This window comes from Fistularia commersonii, chromosome 20, assembly GCF_037954325.1.
Source record: "Fistularia commersonii isolate RoL2024-O1a breed Wild chromosome 20, RoL_Fcom_v1.0, whole genome shotgun sequence".
Classification (NCBI taxonomy): Eukaryota; Metazoa; Chordata; class Actinopteri; order Syngnathiformes; family Fistulariidae; genus Fistularia; species Fistularia commersonii.
Window position 1 is genome coordinate 11,784,740 of NC_141303.1, and position 16,357 is coordinate 11,801,096.

Here is a 16,357-nt window from a genome sequence, read left to right on the forward strand (position 1 = left end):
TTCAAAGAGGCCTACCCACCTAATTGTTGAGATGTATGTTCAATTACATGAACACGGTTAGAGAGCATGCCACTTTGCACCCCCTCAATGGCTGGGAAAGGTATCATTTTCATGATAAAAGCCATCTCCTTGCCTTGAAGTAAAGCTTTCATCATTGTGGTTTAGTGAAACAAGTGTTAGATCTTCTCAAGTTGCACTGTAACATCAAGCTCTCATTTGGGGTACTGGGAAGTTACAGCACTGATGAAGCCAACAGTCAGTAAGTGTAATGGGTAAGAATGGATTCAGAATTGTGGGCTCTAAGGAAAAAAAATAGGCACGGTATATGGGATAACAAAAACACCTGAGACTGGGTTTACTGAAATCCTGAGTTGGGGAAAATTCATTTTAGAATGTGCTGCAGTGGACTGGTCCGCTGGGAAAAGAAGCTCTTCAAGACTGCACCACTTCAGTGCCTTCTCTTATTTGATTCCTGTGTTCCTGATTCTGACTAGTTGGTGTCTATTAGGCTGTCGCAAGCAGAAATGTCACCTGTACTCATGAAATGCTTGCTTTTCAAAAAGCCACTTAGAAATAGGGTTTTTTCTTCTAAATGATTTCTTGCGATAAGTAGGTCATTGAGTCCTATTACATATTAGATATTTCTGTTTAGTCAACTTTATAACTTTATTTCAGACGTGGCATCCTCACTTGAGCGAAAGTGTGCGCAAACAATAGATGCATTATCAGATACAGGCCTTTTTGTTAACACAATTGTCAAGGAAAACTGTTAGCACTGCTCTGCAATCATCATACTATTACAGCTGAATTATAATCCTGTGTGTATATTACTTAAAAACAATGAACGCCATTTCAGTTATTGTTCAATTGGTTGTGGTGCAGCTTTTCAGAAAAAAACGCTGCCCATTTTCTCTTGTACTCTGCGGATAAAGAAAGCTAGAACTGAAAGTTTCTTGCACAGAAAATAATTTTGTCATAGATATAAACTTTTTTATGTTATCTGACTTCCTTTGCCATGGGTTTTACCTGTGCCAATGAATAAATGAAATAGAAGAAATATCTTATGAAGATGTGTTAAAGACTCTTGCTCTGTCTCCCCTTTTAGATATCCTATCATGAATCTTTTGTGCTTGTGGTACATTATGATATCGGAGTTTTAATGAATTACCTGGTGATAATTAGTGATAATTCTTGGAAAATGGTCAAAAGACAAAGGAAAAATTAGCTTTACAGATCTGTCTGTCTTAGTCAATTACTCAGCAGTAAAGGAAGGGTTTTCAGTGACTAGGTAAAGGAGGGGGTAGAGTTTTCCATATCGGACACACAGGACCTGATTATTATGTACATTTATTAAACAATTAAGGCAGAAATAATTTTAAAAGTCAGAAGGTTTCAAGGCATACTAATGGGTATCCAAATGCAAAGGAACAGCTGCTTGAAAACATTGCTTTTTTCTCAAAATGTATCAAAATGTATGATCATTCCCCCCCCAGGGAGCAGTATTCCTTGAAAGTATCTCAGTGAAGGGTGTCACACAGATCACTGGACAACCTAAGCTTGGCCAGATCCAAAGGATGTGTCAGGAAATGGCAGAGTGGGACAAGTAAGAACCTTCTTTTGCCCTCCTTGTTCTCTTCTGGGAAATAGTGTGTGCATGCGTGTGAGTGGGAGTATCCTGTGTGACTCATTTGTCTTCAGTCCCCCTTTTTTTCCAGTCTTGACACTCCTAAACAACTAGGAGAGTCAGGAATAGCATTCTTTTATGATAGAAATATGCTTCTGCAGCTTTCTTAATGAAAGTCAGCTTTACTGCCTTGTCTTAACACAGGAGAAGGAACTGTCAACATAATTTAATTTTTTTTTTTCCAGTGTAAATTTGTTTCATACTTTTGTTTTTGTGTATTTGGTTAAAATTTTGTACAATTACTTTTCGTGCTCCCAATTGTCACCCATATTTGTCTGCCATACAGAGTACTAGTAACCATTAGCAGACATTTGATAATTATTTGTACGGATATCTGGCTGCATAGATAAACAACATTCCAATCATTTACACAGTGTGAGATTTACCTTTGAATTGACAGCACGAACTCCCGTTACAGGTTAATGCCCCACCTTAGCAATAAAAACAGCCTTGATAATTCTTTGTAGTCACCCTCATACTCCCTTTTGCTAATGTGCATAGTAAAACCCTGAACATGGACAAATACAATGTGTCACAGGTTGTGGGAGGATAGTGATCAAATTAGTCATTTTTGTTGCAGATCTGGTTTTCCAGGTGCACAGCCTGTATCCATGGATAGACAAAATCTTCGTTTTCTGGAGCAGAATCCTTACAAAGTCAGCTGGAAAGCAGATGGCACAAGGTGGGTCTATTGTTCCAACAAGTGCTTTACAATAACTAACACAAATCTGTAGTTGGCAATAAAGTTACTGCTGTTTAGTCTCTTACTTGACTTGTTGATCACCTCCACCATTCATTAGAGGTATTTTTAAGTTAATTGCACAATGACTTTCTTAACATTAGAGATACTCTCTACAGGGTTTGAAAAATCTACCTGAATTTCAGACCAGACATCAGTCACTCGTCTGTTTGCTTCTTAGATTGCTAATCACGCAGGAATGATAATTGTATAGCTTTGTTGATTTGGACACAGCGATTGTCAATTGGCTTCAGTAATGCAGAAACAGGCTATAAAAGCAGACTGTCAAATTTTGTAGAAATCACATATCACGACTACTAAAACCCCTTTTCCCCGATCACATATCTACAAGAATTTGTTTTCCATTTGTTGTTTAATTTCTCTTCTGATGGAAGCTGGAAAACAAGGGAAATGGTTTTCAGTATTCTTTTATTCTGTTATGTGCAGTATTGTCTCTCTGTGCAGTATGCTTGTGAATATTTAATGATTGCAGTCCATTTTAGGATCTTAACTATTGGTGCTTTTATTCCCTGCAAGATTTACACTATCAGAGCACTCCTTTGGCACTTTGATCAAGATGCTCCTAATATGTATAATTGACTTTCCTCCTCTGAAATTGAAACTGTGTTGTAAGAAAGGTTTGTAGTTTGACCAAGCGTTTCTTCTTTCTTTTTCTATCTTCTGTTGATCTTTATGAACACAGTTGTAGAGTGGTGATATAGTATAGCTTAAGACATGAAATTCAGAGATACAATATGCCTGATATGAGTCATCTCTTGGCTGCAATATGTTATGCAACAATTTCATGAACAAGGGGCAATGGTGAATCAACTTAGTATTGATTCTATAAATGATTGTGCACTAAAAATGCCTTAATCTGTAGAAAGAAAAACAACCTAATATAGCAACCAAACACATTGGGGTAACTTTTCAAGTTAGGATTTTAAGATAAAGAAAATTGTCTTTTTAGCTTTGACCTGCTCAGTTGAATGGGCTATCAGTGGTAGATTTGATCCCTCTCACTCTTATTATTCTATTTTTCAGTCTCAGTGGCACATTTTCTGTTGAAGGTGAATTTATCAGAGATGAAATCCATCAATGTTCTTTGTGTTTGTGCATTTTAATTAAAGCTTGCCATTTAGTGAATAACTTGATGCCTGCGCCTGCTTAGAATTCCCAAACCCAATACTCTGAGAAGTTGCTGTCAAAGTTGAATTAATCATTACTGTTTGCCATTACTAATACATGGAACCACACTATACAGTGTCTGTGTTTGCAACTGACATATTGAGCGAATTACTTCAGTGTTGGTACATTTGTTGAAAAACTTGTACTGTTTGTTAGTTACAAAAAATGGAAACTGTCAATCTTTGACATGGTAAGCCTTGGATGGAAGACATTTCAGGAGATAGTTACCCCATTCACAAGTTAGCACAGTAATGTCAGTGTGTAGCGCCACCAAACTGACATACATGCCATGTATTACAGAAGCTGGGGGAATTTGCAGAAAAGTTGGACACCATGCTGTGATGTCCATACTTCAGTAATAGCCTCACAGTGGTGTGCTCACGTTTAATAATACCATACTGTCATTTGGGGAAAGCGTACATTTATAGGCCATGTAGAAAGGGGATGCTCTTTATTCTCTGTCAGAGGGACAAACTGTTCTGATGCAGCTGGTCTTCCATTACTTTATCCTACTAAATGGATCACATGTCTTATAAAAAGTTCTGCCTTATTTTTGCCTTGCCTGAATCAGTATTCTGATAATTCAGTCTGATATTGAAAGCATAGAAACTTCGATTTGGATAAAAGCGTCTGCTAAGTGACTGCAATGTAAAGAAACTGTAATGAAACACTGTCTGATGAAATATGTATTTGGAAAAAGGGATTTCATTAAAATCTCATAGGGGTGGGTCTTAATTAAGTTTCCACAATATCTCATTACAGAAGTCTTTGTCAACAAAATAAAAACAGAAGAAAATGAACTCTACTGGGTTTGTGTGAAAATGTAGGTGGTTATAAGGATACCTGCATTTCAAAAAATGTATGAATACTTTTAAATATGCAAGAGTTCTCTAAATGCGTCCAAATTCTATCCAGCGTGAATGTTTAAGGACTGGAACGGTTTTAGCTGAAAATATCAATTCAAGGTTCTCGGAAAAATATTTTCTCTTTAATTCCTTTTTCACTTTGAATATATGAAACTAATTTATATTTATAAATGTAGTCATTTCTTTTGTTTCATTAAAAGAGTTTCCAAAGCCCCTGTATTTCTACTCTTTCCTCTAATGGCCACCAGGCAGTGTATCAATATCTACCGGTACCTTGCTCAGTAACAGGCATTGGTCTTTTGACAGAGTAACATGATAAGGGCCATTAACCGCAGTGGCCATCTGACAAACAACTAGTTCCACTGAAGGAAAAAGTGATAACTGCTCATGCTGCTTGCCAAGAAGGTGACTTGTAATGGGCTTTGGAAGTACAGTGAAGTCTGTGCGTTTACCAAGGAGGAAAGATAAGTCCGTTTTTACTCGTCCTCCTGTAGATTTGGTTTGTTGACTTGATTTGGTTTGATTTGGTTTGATTGGTTCATTCTTGTCGAAATCTTCTTGTTGTGGCAACTGGAGTTAAATTTCTTCAATTGAAGAGCTTTCACCCCTTATCCGAGAGGCTTCTTCAGTTCTGATGACTTGTTTGGAGTTTCTGAATATAACTGCCAGAGTTTAGGTGGGTCTAGATTATGGTTAATGTATGAGTTGATCAGCAAAAACTAGGTCCATTGGGGTTGGATCAGTAAGATAGCGTAGTGCTAGAAAAAGAATCAGTGGATTTTTGAATGGAAAATCAGTTTGAAAGAGAGAAGTGGGAAATGTGACAAGTGACGCCTTTTACGAATATTTTGACAGTTCCGTTCATCAAACTGTATTCACAACAGTGCTCCGTACTTCAGGCTTCTTTTGAATTGATAATATTGAGCGTGAAAGTTATCCTGCTGATTATGATATTTTTTCATTTGTGATGCCAATTGAATTTACATGAGACAAACGTCAGCCCAAAATGATGAAACTGAGTACCGTAGCAGAAAAGGGAGCAACCAATTGTTTACCACAATATTTATTCTGTAATGCCTTATTTCAAATATGCCACAGCGACGACAAATACATAAGCAGTAATGCGGTTCAGCCTTTTCTTATTGAAACACAAACTGAAGCTGTTGTTTATGACCCTCAATATAATACATTTAGTTTTTGTCACTCTGGTAGACCAAATCCATTTGGGAAAAATTATGCAAGGAGTCTCTGTAAAATGTGTAAAGTTTAGAGCAAAAGTGTGTGGTTGAGGGTCGGGATACTGCCATTTTATCTATTCTGTTAAATATGTTGTTTTCTAATCGTCATTTCCACTGCTCCATTTTTCAGGAGAATTTATGTATACAACTCTCACGGCAGATTATTCATTACACATTACTCCTCTAATGTGTTTGGAGGCACATTAGAGGAGTAAGCATTCCCTCATGAAAAGAGAATGACAAGCTTTTTTGGCTCATTTTGTTCATTTTTTAAAGTTATTTTTCTCTCAAACACACAAACACAAAGACAAAAATGAATTCATTTCTGCCTAAATGTTCCTCATGTTAAATCGGTATGTTTTATATGTGTGACTTTTTAAAAATGCCTTTGCAGTTTATCAATCAAGCAGCTAATCAATACTTTTATTTTTCATTATCAAGAGCAGGTTTTAGCGTCCTCCACTGACATAGTTCCCCGTATAAAGTGCAAGAAGAGAAAAGAAACCTGCAAAAAGTGCATATGGCATCAATGTCCCGAGAGTTGAACTGGTTGAACTGGTTGAGAACTAGTTCAGGGGGTTGGATTGTTCAGTAGTTGTCCAGTTTAGTAGCTTCACTGCCTGTGTGTAGAGGCTATAGGCTAATCTGTTGGTTCTGGCGAGGATTTACCTAAACCTTCTCCCAGAGGGCAGCAAGTGGAAGAGGTTACATGTAGGGTAGGACTGTTCCTGAAGGATGTTGTGGACTCACTTCAGACACCAGGAGGTGTGGCTCTCTAAGAGACTATCCTTAGAGACTAAAGTAATTCTTTCCATCTTAATTAATTACCGTACTGTCCTCATGAGCAGCATCAGTAGTGCTCTACTGAATTGATTTCTAATTTGACTTTTCAAACACCAGTCCATCTTTCACAAAACAATCACTGTTGATGACATTTCTGATGTACTGCTATATAAGTCTTTTCTAACTTTTCCATTTTGGAGTTTATGACTAGAATGGGTTTTGCTTCAGTGACTTTTGGAAACAGTACTGTTTGATGTACTGTATGTATTCATTGTGTAGTTTATATGATTGTTGCTGATGACTGTTATTTTTAATAGTAATTCCACCTTGAATCTTTTACCAGTCATGCTGTCAGTCATGCTGTCATATTTGGTTGAGGAGGGCAATACAATGGGTGTTTGAGCCTCATTAGGGCCAAAGCACTAGGGGGAAGTGATGAGGGGGGCTATGCTCAGGGATAAGGATAAGATTGAAACCTAACAGTATCCAACAGAGGGAACAGGATGGGAAATGGGTTAAGCAGGCAGGAAAAGATGCATATACAGTATGTGTAGCTAAAGGGCTGCAGGGGAGGGAATATTTTCTGAACAGAAAACATTGTCTGCTTTTATCATAACTACAGAGACACAGAGAGGCAGACTGAGTAGAATAATATGAAATCACATAGAAGATGAGGACCGATAGGAGTTCCATTGCACTAATGGTCTCCCTCTGCATTCCTCTGACCATACTTGACAGTGCTAGCTATGGCTAAGTGGCCAATTAAACGCACAGGAACTACTTCTGCTCAGTGCAGGCTTGTTGTGTCCTTGGTGGTTAACAGCTCTTCTCTGTAGTGACACTAAGCCTTTCTGTTTGATCTTCTCAGACATTGGCCCTTTTAAGGGTAAAAGTAACAGAAGACCTTCCTGTGTCTGCAAATCATTATTTCCTGAAACTTAGATGTCCTGACTTTTGCCACTCCCTTTTCCTACCCAACAGCCTTCACCACCTCAGGGGATTCTTAATGTATTCATCATGTGTCTATTCCTATAAGTATTTCCTATGCTCAAACATGATATTCTTTGCTGCAGTTTTGAGGAGAATCTTGATTGACCATGTTTTGTATCTAAGGGCTAATGTTTTTGACAATACTGTCTGATAATGACCGGAGAAGAAAGGGGGTCAAGCATATCACGCACAATTCTGTGACCGATCTCTTTTAAGTGGGTTTTGGCTCTTATTCTTGCCACTCCCATCAGACTATGAGCATGAGAACCCTGAAAATAATTATATTGATCATGTGAGGGTAGGGCCTGTTGGGGACCTCTGACAGTCCCCCTTTCTGGTCTGTGGGGCGCCAGAGGCAGCTGACAGGTACTGGTTGGCCTAGCGGCACACAGCTGTGGGGTTTGTTGAGGCAAAAACTTGGGCATGGGAGGAGTTTGGTGAGGCCATGGAGAACTACTTTTGGATGGTGCCAAGGAGATTCTTTGTCACCAACCGGCAGCTTGGGAAAGGGAAGCAGTACACTACCAACACTGTGCACAGTGGAGATGGTGGGCTGCTGACCTTGACCTGGCATGTTGTTGATTGGTGGAAGGAATACTTTCAAATACATCCTCAATCTCGACGACACACCTTCCAACGAGGAAGCAGAGTCGGGGGACCCTGGGATTCACTCCTCTGTTTCTGGGGCTGAAGTTGCTGAGGTAATCAGAAAGCTCCTCAGTGGCAGGGCCCCCAGGATGTTTGAGAATAGCTCTCGACTCCTTAAGGCTCCGGATGTTGCAGGGCCACCCTGGCGGACACGCCTCTGCAATATTGCGTGGAAGGCGGGTGCAGTGCCGGCTTTTAAGTTTTTTGACTCAGTCAATCTCTCACTGAACATTATTCCAAATATTCCAAATAAATGGCAACAGGATGATCTTCTTTAACATCAACAGATAAATTTTGCATGCAGCATTTTTCCAGTTGGCCATCAACAGGGTGGTTATCATGTGCTAGATTTTGGATTCAGATTTTGTAAAATTCTGTGAGAAAATAAATGCAATTGGCCTAAACATGCGTTTTCCTAAATATACCAAAATAATAATCAATGACAGCACCTTCTGTTGAAGTTATGACTAGAAAAGGTATCCTTCTAGTTGATTATTTCACAGTTTTAGAGGCCTGTTTTTGAAACAATAGCAAAATAATGCATCTACCCCTGACAGGCTGTGAATTGGTCACTGAGACACAAATAAAAGTGTCGATCTTCTTTACTGTTAGGTTGTTCAAAGAGGGCGCTGATCTTGAAGAATACACATCAGCTGTCTTGTTTTATGTCCATTTCTGCATCAACGCTGTCCTACCCACAAAGACACTCACTGTCTTGCCTAACCAAAAGCCATGGATGGACAGCACAGTGAAGCAACTGCTTAAAGCTCGGGATGCTGGCTATGGAGCAGGCGACAGGCTGGGCTCCAGTAGGGCTCGTTGGGAGAAGGGGCATACGGCTAGCAAGAGACAGGTACAGACAACGCTTTGAGGACCATTTCAATAACGACCCATGCCACATGTGGAGAGGCATCAGGGCCATCACTGACTAAAAAGGCAGTGCCCAAGCAGATCCCTGCCTCACGTCCTCAATCATTATGCCTGTGCCAAAGATCAGCTGTCACTTGCCTCAGCGATCACTGTCTCTAACACTAGTTATCATGAAGTGCTGCAAAAAGATCCTCCTCAAACCCATCAAGGACGCTGTCCCTGCTGGGCTACAAAACCTACAGTTTGTCTACAGGTAGAATGGCTCCACGGAAGATGCTGTCTCGCTAGCACGTCCTTACCTACAACGCCCCAACACCTACGTTAGGAGGCTGTTTGTGGACTTCAGCTCGGCCTTCAACACCGCCCTCCTAGACAAGTTGGCCCTGAAGCTCCCGCCTCCCTGTGTTTGTGGATCTACGACTTCCTCACCAACCAAACTCAGGGAGATTGTTGTGAATTACTGAAGGTCCACGAGAATGGCACAAGCTCCCCTCCACATAAATGGGGATACAGTGGAGCACGTTGACAGTTTCAGGTTCCTGGGCATCCACATGTCATCAGTCCTGACCTGGGCCACTAACACCTCACTTCTAGTGAAGATAGTCCAGCAACGAATCTTCTTCTTCAGGAAGCTAAAGGTAGCTGGGCTCTTCTCTCCAGATCAACAGTCAAAAGCATCCTCTGTCTCAGCGCTACAGTATGGTATGGTGGCTGCATGGCACGAGACCGAAAGGAGCTGGGCTGGGTTGTGAGAACAACACAGGGCTTTGTGGGCTGCCTTCTCCTGGATCTGGGCTCTATTTTCAATGGCTGGATGCAGAAGAAAGCCAGGAACATTCCAATGGATCCCTCACACCCGGGGAACAGGCTATTTTGTGCCACTCTCATCAGGAAACTGGTACAGGACAATCAGTCAATCAATCCCATATTTATTGATACTGCAATTGTTACGCTGCTGTGACAAAAGAATTTCCCCCTGTGGGGATCAATAAGGTATATCTTATTGATTCAAATCCCTCACATCTCTGCTTCTATCCAAGAGCTGTGAAAGCAATTCCCCCCACCCCCCAAGCCACCACACCCCATCCCTGGGCAGAGCACTCACACCTGAACCCCTACCTGTTCAGCCACACACTTACAATCCCCCCCCTGCTGATAACCACTCCATCCTCAGATCGCCACAGAGACAATCTCACACCTAATACCTCCTTGCACTAAACTGCACTTTAAACTCATAGGCATATTCGCATTACCCTGCAAAATGTATATACCATGTCCCTTTGTATGTACTATTCTCACTGCACTGTATCGATCACACCTATGCACTATGTATATCACTTGTCTGTCTATTTATTACCCTGTACATACTCTGAGCTGGGCGCTCTCACTGTAAAATTTCATTGTGCCTGCACAATGACAATTAAAAATCTTGAATCTTCAGGGAATATAAAGAAGAATACTAGTTCACGAGAGAGTTTTTCTACATAATATAACGGAAAGGCCTAATTCACAATGTAGTAGTACTGGCATAAATCAGCTTCCATAGCTTGCATTCTTGACAGGTGGTGTAGTATTTTGCCCACATATTCTTGGCAGCTTGTCAAGTTTTCCATTTTGAACCAGCTGGTATTGATGGCACATTCTTTTCACATCTATTCCTTTGTGATAATGGTGCATGGAGATATTATGATTCAGTTTTCTTAGTAGTGAAGTGATCTCTAATGTGTGTTGTCAGATGTCTTTCAAAAAAGCTGTACGTCCCATAGTTCTCCCATATTTCTTTAGCTTTTGAACTTCTGTGTCTTAGCTGTCTGGTATTTTTCCCAGGGTAAATCCTTTTATACTGTATGATGTTAAGTGGATAATTAGCTTCCATATTCTTCAGTGATAAAGATGATACTTAACATTTTGGAATATGGCAGGGATGTGATTGATCATTATCAGTCCATCCTGTTTTAATCACAGTATAGTGCTTCATGTAAAAAAGCTCCATAACACCTTAAAAGTTGAAATTGATTTAGTAAGAGAAGCGTAATTAAGCCATTCGATTACTGTGGATGCCCTGTCATTTTAGCAGGACTTTGTGATCAATCCCGTAAGATACACTGCTGCCTTCACTTGATACTGTATTGCCTGTTGCCTATCAAAATATCGTCGAGACAATTTGATCTAAATATGAATGATCAACCACAATCCCAAAAAAAGGCTTGTTAAACCCCTACAAAATAGTCAACGTGCAATACATCAAAACAATATATCAGCGTCATACTTTTGTTCACTTTTGTTATTATGTCAACCAGATGATCTACTTCTAATACTGATTTTTGAGGGAATCTTCCTGACAAGGCTATTTTTTCACTCAATCCTCTTTTGTAGTTTAAAGATGAGTATTTGCAGTGTTGCATCATAGACATCTGCATATTATTGCATATCTTCCTGTTTCAGTGACCTGTTTATACGGTTTATTCACAACACTATCGCTATATATCAATGAACAGTTGCACCATAATTGCTAAAATCTTTTGTTAATGACGTAATTCCATATCTATAGTACTTGTTTTGAAGCATTTAGTGACATACTAGATGGATTATATCATAAGTTATTATGAGTGGTATTTAAAAAAAAAAGGCAGGAAATTGACAAAAAGAAGGGAAAATAGCTACACTTTATAGATAATTCCATTGTTGAGATATTTAAATCATCCGTAAGACTATTCTGGAACGTGACGTATGTAATGTCACACTGGGTTTTTGACAGTGAAGCAATATCAATGTCGGCAACGTCTTCTGCCTCAGTCCATCTGATTTAAATCAGTGGATTTTATTTTACTCTAAGAATAATAATCAACTCTTCAACCAAGCATTAGATGTCCACATTCATCAATCCACTGTATGTATTGGAAATCCTGATATGTTTTTAAAGAAAACTATTAGGGCCCGAGATATTAATATGGTGACAAGCATTCTGTCAACTGAATCAGAGCTGGAACCCTTTGCAGACAGACCTTAGACTGGGGTTAGGGATGTCGTCCTTTGCAGAGAATATTGATAATCAGTTACGTTGCCCTCACATGATAAGAAATGTTCTCTTCCATCAGCACAAGGTAGGGAACAGATTGAGGCAAAGTAACTGGAATGATATGTATTCAAACACTGTGCAGGGTTTCTTTGCAGCAACCGCTGCCGCATAAACAGCTAGCTTTAGCAATTCTTGTCGAGATCTTGTTGTTCTTTACTTGAAAATGTTTCACCCCTCATCCGAAAGGCTTCTTCAGTTCTAATGACCTGTGGGGAGTTTCTGAATATAGCTGCCAGGGTTGTGGGCGGGTCTAGGTTATGATGACAGCAATGTCTGTATTCTGGCCAGAGAAGACAGATGGTTCAAAAGAGGAGTCAAGGAAGCTATCTTTGTCAAAACAGAAAAAATATCTCTCAAGAGGATGGAGCCTCAGGCATGAGGTGCATCAACCTTTCACCAACATATACATCGTACCAGGATCACTACCAAGACAGATAAACACACACAGACCAGGCCCATCTGCACCCTCCAAACATCCCAGAAAGATCCACCATCCCAGCACCTGATAATTTCCACATGAGCCTCAGTCCATGAAATCCAACAGTTTTCACTCCTTTGTTTCATGCTCTGAAAGTTGGCTTTGCCTATTCACGTTCCAATCCGGGTAATCCCCAAAAGTTGCTCCTTTGTCACCACCGTAAGACATAACATAGTATAACAACCCCCCTCAACCTAGTTTCTGCCGATCAACTCTTCCTTTTGCATAACAATCATAACCTAGACCCACTCACAACCCTGGCAGTTATATTCAGAAACTCCCCACATGTCTTTAGAACTTAAGAAGGCTCTCAGATGAGAGGTTAGACATCTTCAAATGAAAAAAATTCAAGTCAAGTAGCCACAACATGATCTTGACAAAAATTCACCATGATGTGGATGACTGAGAACCTCCATAGACACAGCTTTAGCAATGGATTCCATGAAATCCATAAACTACAGTGCATGGTCTTTCACAAACGTCATCACCAATCTGACCACTGAATATTTGCCAGATGTATTTCCTGCTGTCAAGATGATTACTTGTGGTTTGGATAATTTTACTGTTGGAAAGTATTTAAATACTTTAAGTTCTTGAAGCTTGATCAAATTTTAGTCCTAAGGCCAACAGCTGCTTCTTTTTCGTTCAGCTGGTCCTTCAGGGGTCACCACAGCAAATCAATCTCCTTCATCTAACACCATTCTCTAAATCCTTTTTTGTCACACCAACTAACCTCATATCCTCGCTCAAGCCAACAGCAGTAGTAAATATTTAGCCTTGTTATGTGATAAAATAGCAATATCTTATCAATCTGAGATTAAACTATTTAGAATTTATAAAATAACTTCCTCAGAAATAAAAGACAGAAAAGAAAGATTTTGTCCTCATTAGATTAATTTTTTCTTCAATGATTTAATTGTGCTTTCCTGTACTAGACAATAACATGGTAATGGGTATGGCCCATCTCTTCAGCTTGTGTTTGTAAACCAACCAAAAAGAGGCTCTAGGATTTTGTCCATTTATCTAATTTGAATATCCTCATAGTGTCTGCCAGCTCACTGATCATCCTGCTTTTTATTAAACAATAAGTATTTGGCTCAAGAAATGAGAGCTTTGACACTGTCTGTTCATTGCTTACACATTTGGAGAAGGAAATTCTCAGAGCAGAACATCTGAGGTCACTCCTGAAGTGTGCACTCCTCTTTCATTAATATTCCTCCTCTGCTGCAGACATGCTCGATAAATACTGATTAAACTGTCATGATAGGGCTCATGCAATGTGGCACACCTGTGAGCAAAAAGTAAGTCAAAAAGTAGTCAAATTATTTGCCGCTATCTGAGCTAATGCTGGTAGGCTTTCTATCTTGACATCTATTTCAATAGTCTAACCGTTTCTGCCCCTGATATTTAAAAGCTTTCAGTGAAGTGTGAGTAGCAAAGTAATTTTCCTGCAACATTCCTTTTTTGCAGATTAGTTGGTTGCTGTTGGTTTGACTCTATCCTGACTTTGGCCAAGGCAGGATATAGTCATTAACAGCAAAACATTTGTATCACATCCTAACAGCAAACTATATGACCACAAAGACCATGGAAAGAAGCAAAATACAATACAATTCAATATTCGTGGTATAACCGGATTGGATTCCATCCATCTCAGGAGTTGAGGCGGACTGCAAATGACTCAGTTATTTTTCTTGTTTACTTTGAACCCAATCCTTATCTTACCTGTGCAGTCAGGTAATTGATTTGTCAAGCTCCCCGTTCATGTAGACAAATCACCCAACCACTGTTGGCGTTTGGTATCTATATAAAGAGAAATCCTCCAAAATAAGGGGAAAAGTAAAACAATCATAACCTTACAAGAGAGTGGTTGAAAGATCATGAGTGAATGGATATTCCCTTGCTTCAAGTTGTGTTTGTGCCTGCACAATAAGTGGTTTAGCCAATTATAATCAGTTTCAAATGCGACAACAGATGGAAAGCAGTCTTTGGAAGCATTTCACATAACTGCACAAGCACTGCAATGGGTGAACATTGGTATATTAACATTCAGCACAGAAGACTTCCCTTACTGAAAAAGTTATTTTCACTCTTCTTCCAGCTGCATCTGTTGTCATCAACAGTGTTTATTTTTTTTTTAAATTACCTTTAGTGGATCTTTTCAACATTGTTGTGTGCAACAAATTGCCAAATGTCTCAGGTGAAAATAATCAACTTGTGTTTAAGAATGAGAAGTTGTTAACTTATCTGGACATAATACCTCTGTTGTTTTCCACCCAACACAATTATCTAGAAGTGTACTTACAGGGTTATGAGTCCATCCTGTAATGTATCAACGCCTTTTACTTATGGACAAGTGAATGCAACTGAACAATCATAGGTAGTATTTTGTCGCATAGTTTTGCTATGGAGCACTCTGTAACACTGTCACGAGAAAATGTTTTTGAAAAATTTAGACTTAATATAGAAGAAATAATAATACTGCAAGAGTTGTATATAATGCAGGGGCAATTCATTTTTTCACTCATTGATTTGGCCGGTCAAGACCATGGCATTTTATGACCAAAGGGGACATGTGGCCCTTTGAGCATCCCTGTCTGGCCCATGTGGGGTCAATCAGAACATGTATGACGAAACATTCTTGTCTAACTCTTCTTGTCATAGCTGCAGGACTTGAATTTCTTCACTTGAAAAGGGCCTCTTCAGTTCTGATGACCTGAATATAACTGTCTGGGTTTTAGGTGGATCCAGGTTATGGTGGCTCCTTATGTAAATGGAGAAGAATCTAGGTCTAAAGGGGTTGTTATGCTAGCGGGGGTGTCATTTGTTGGGGATAAATGAGCAACAATTGGGGAATTACTTATCCAGGTAATACCCTATTGTTGCTCCTTTGCCACTACAAGAAGATTACGACAAGAATTCACCACGACTTGGGTGACTGAGAAAGTCATTACATTACAGTCATTTGGGAGACGCTTTTCACCAAAGTGACTTACAAGAAGTGCAATTCAGGTACCGAAGATCCGAAGTACCAGTAGTTAGAAGTCAGAAGTGCCCACTCAACCAAATAGCCATCTCAGAACCATATACATACACTGTATATACTGTGTATATATATACAGAGGTATGTTTTCAGCCTCCACAGACAATAGCAAAACATGCATTCCGGTCATATTACACAGGTGTTTTGCTTGTCTGTTATTGTTGGTTCATCCCTCCAAAGTGTACACACACACACACACACACACACACACACACACACACACACACACACACTCACTATAAGGCCAAAAGTATTCGCTCACCTGCCTTGAATCGCAGGGGTCCATAGGGTTCAATATGATGCTGGTCCATCCTTTACAGCTATAACAGCTTCAGCTCTTCTGGGAAGGCTGTCCTAGGGTTCAGGTGTGTGTTTATGGGAATTTTCGACCATTCCTCCAGAAGTGCATTTATTAGGTGACACACTAATGTTGGACGAGAAGGCCTGGCTCTCAGTCTGTGCTTTAATTCATCCCAAAGGTGTTTTATCGGGTTGCGGTCAGGACTCTGTGCAGGCCAGTCAAGTTCATCCACACCAGACTCTGTCATCCATGTCTTTCTGGACTTTGGTTCATGCACTGGTGCAGTCATGTTGGAAAAGGAAGGGGCCAGCTCCAAACTGTTCTCACAAAGTTGGGAGCATGGAATTGTTCATCATGCCTTTGTATGCTTAAGCTTTCATTGTTCCTTTCACTGGAACTTAGGGGCCAAGCACAGCTCCTGAAAAATAAACCCGCACCAACGATCCCCCC

The 16,357-nt window shown here is 39.9% G+C and overlaps 1 protein-coding gene across 1 annotated transcript in view; it reads left to right on the forward strand.

Annotated features, from left to right (window-relative positions):
- The window catches only part of rngtt (RNA guanylyltransferase and 5'-phosphatase), a 78,484-nt gene that overhangs the window by 6,924 nt on the left and 55,203 nt on the right, over positions 1 to 16,357 (forward strand). Inside the window, exons 7-8 of the mRNA XM_086167289.1 lie at positions 1,494 to 1,603; positions 2,265 to 2,366. Of these exons, the coding sequence (XP_086023415.1) occupies positions 1,494 to 1,603; positions 2,265 to 2,366 (212 nt within the window). The remainder of the gene's footprint in view (positions 1 to 1,493; positions 1,604 to 2,264; positions 2,367 to 16,357) is intronic.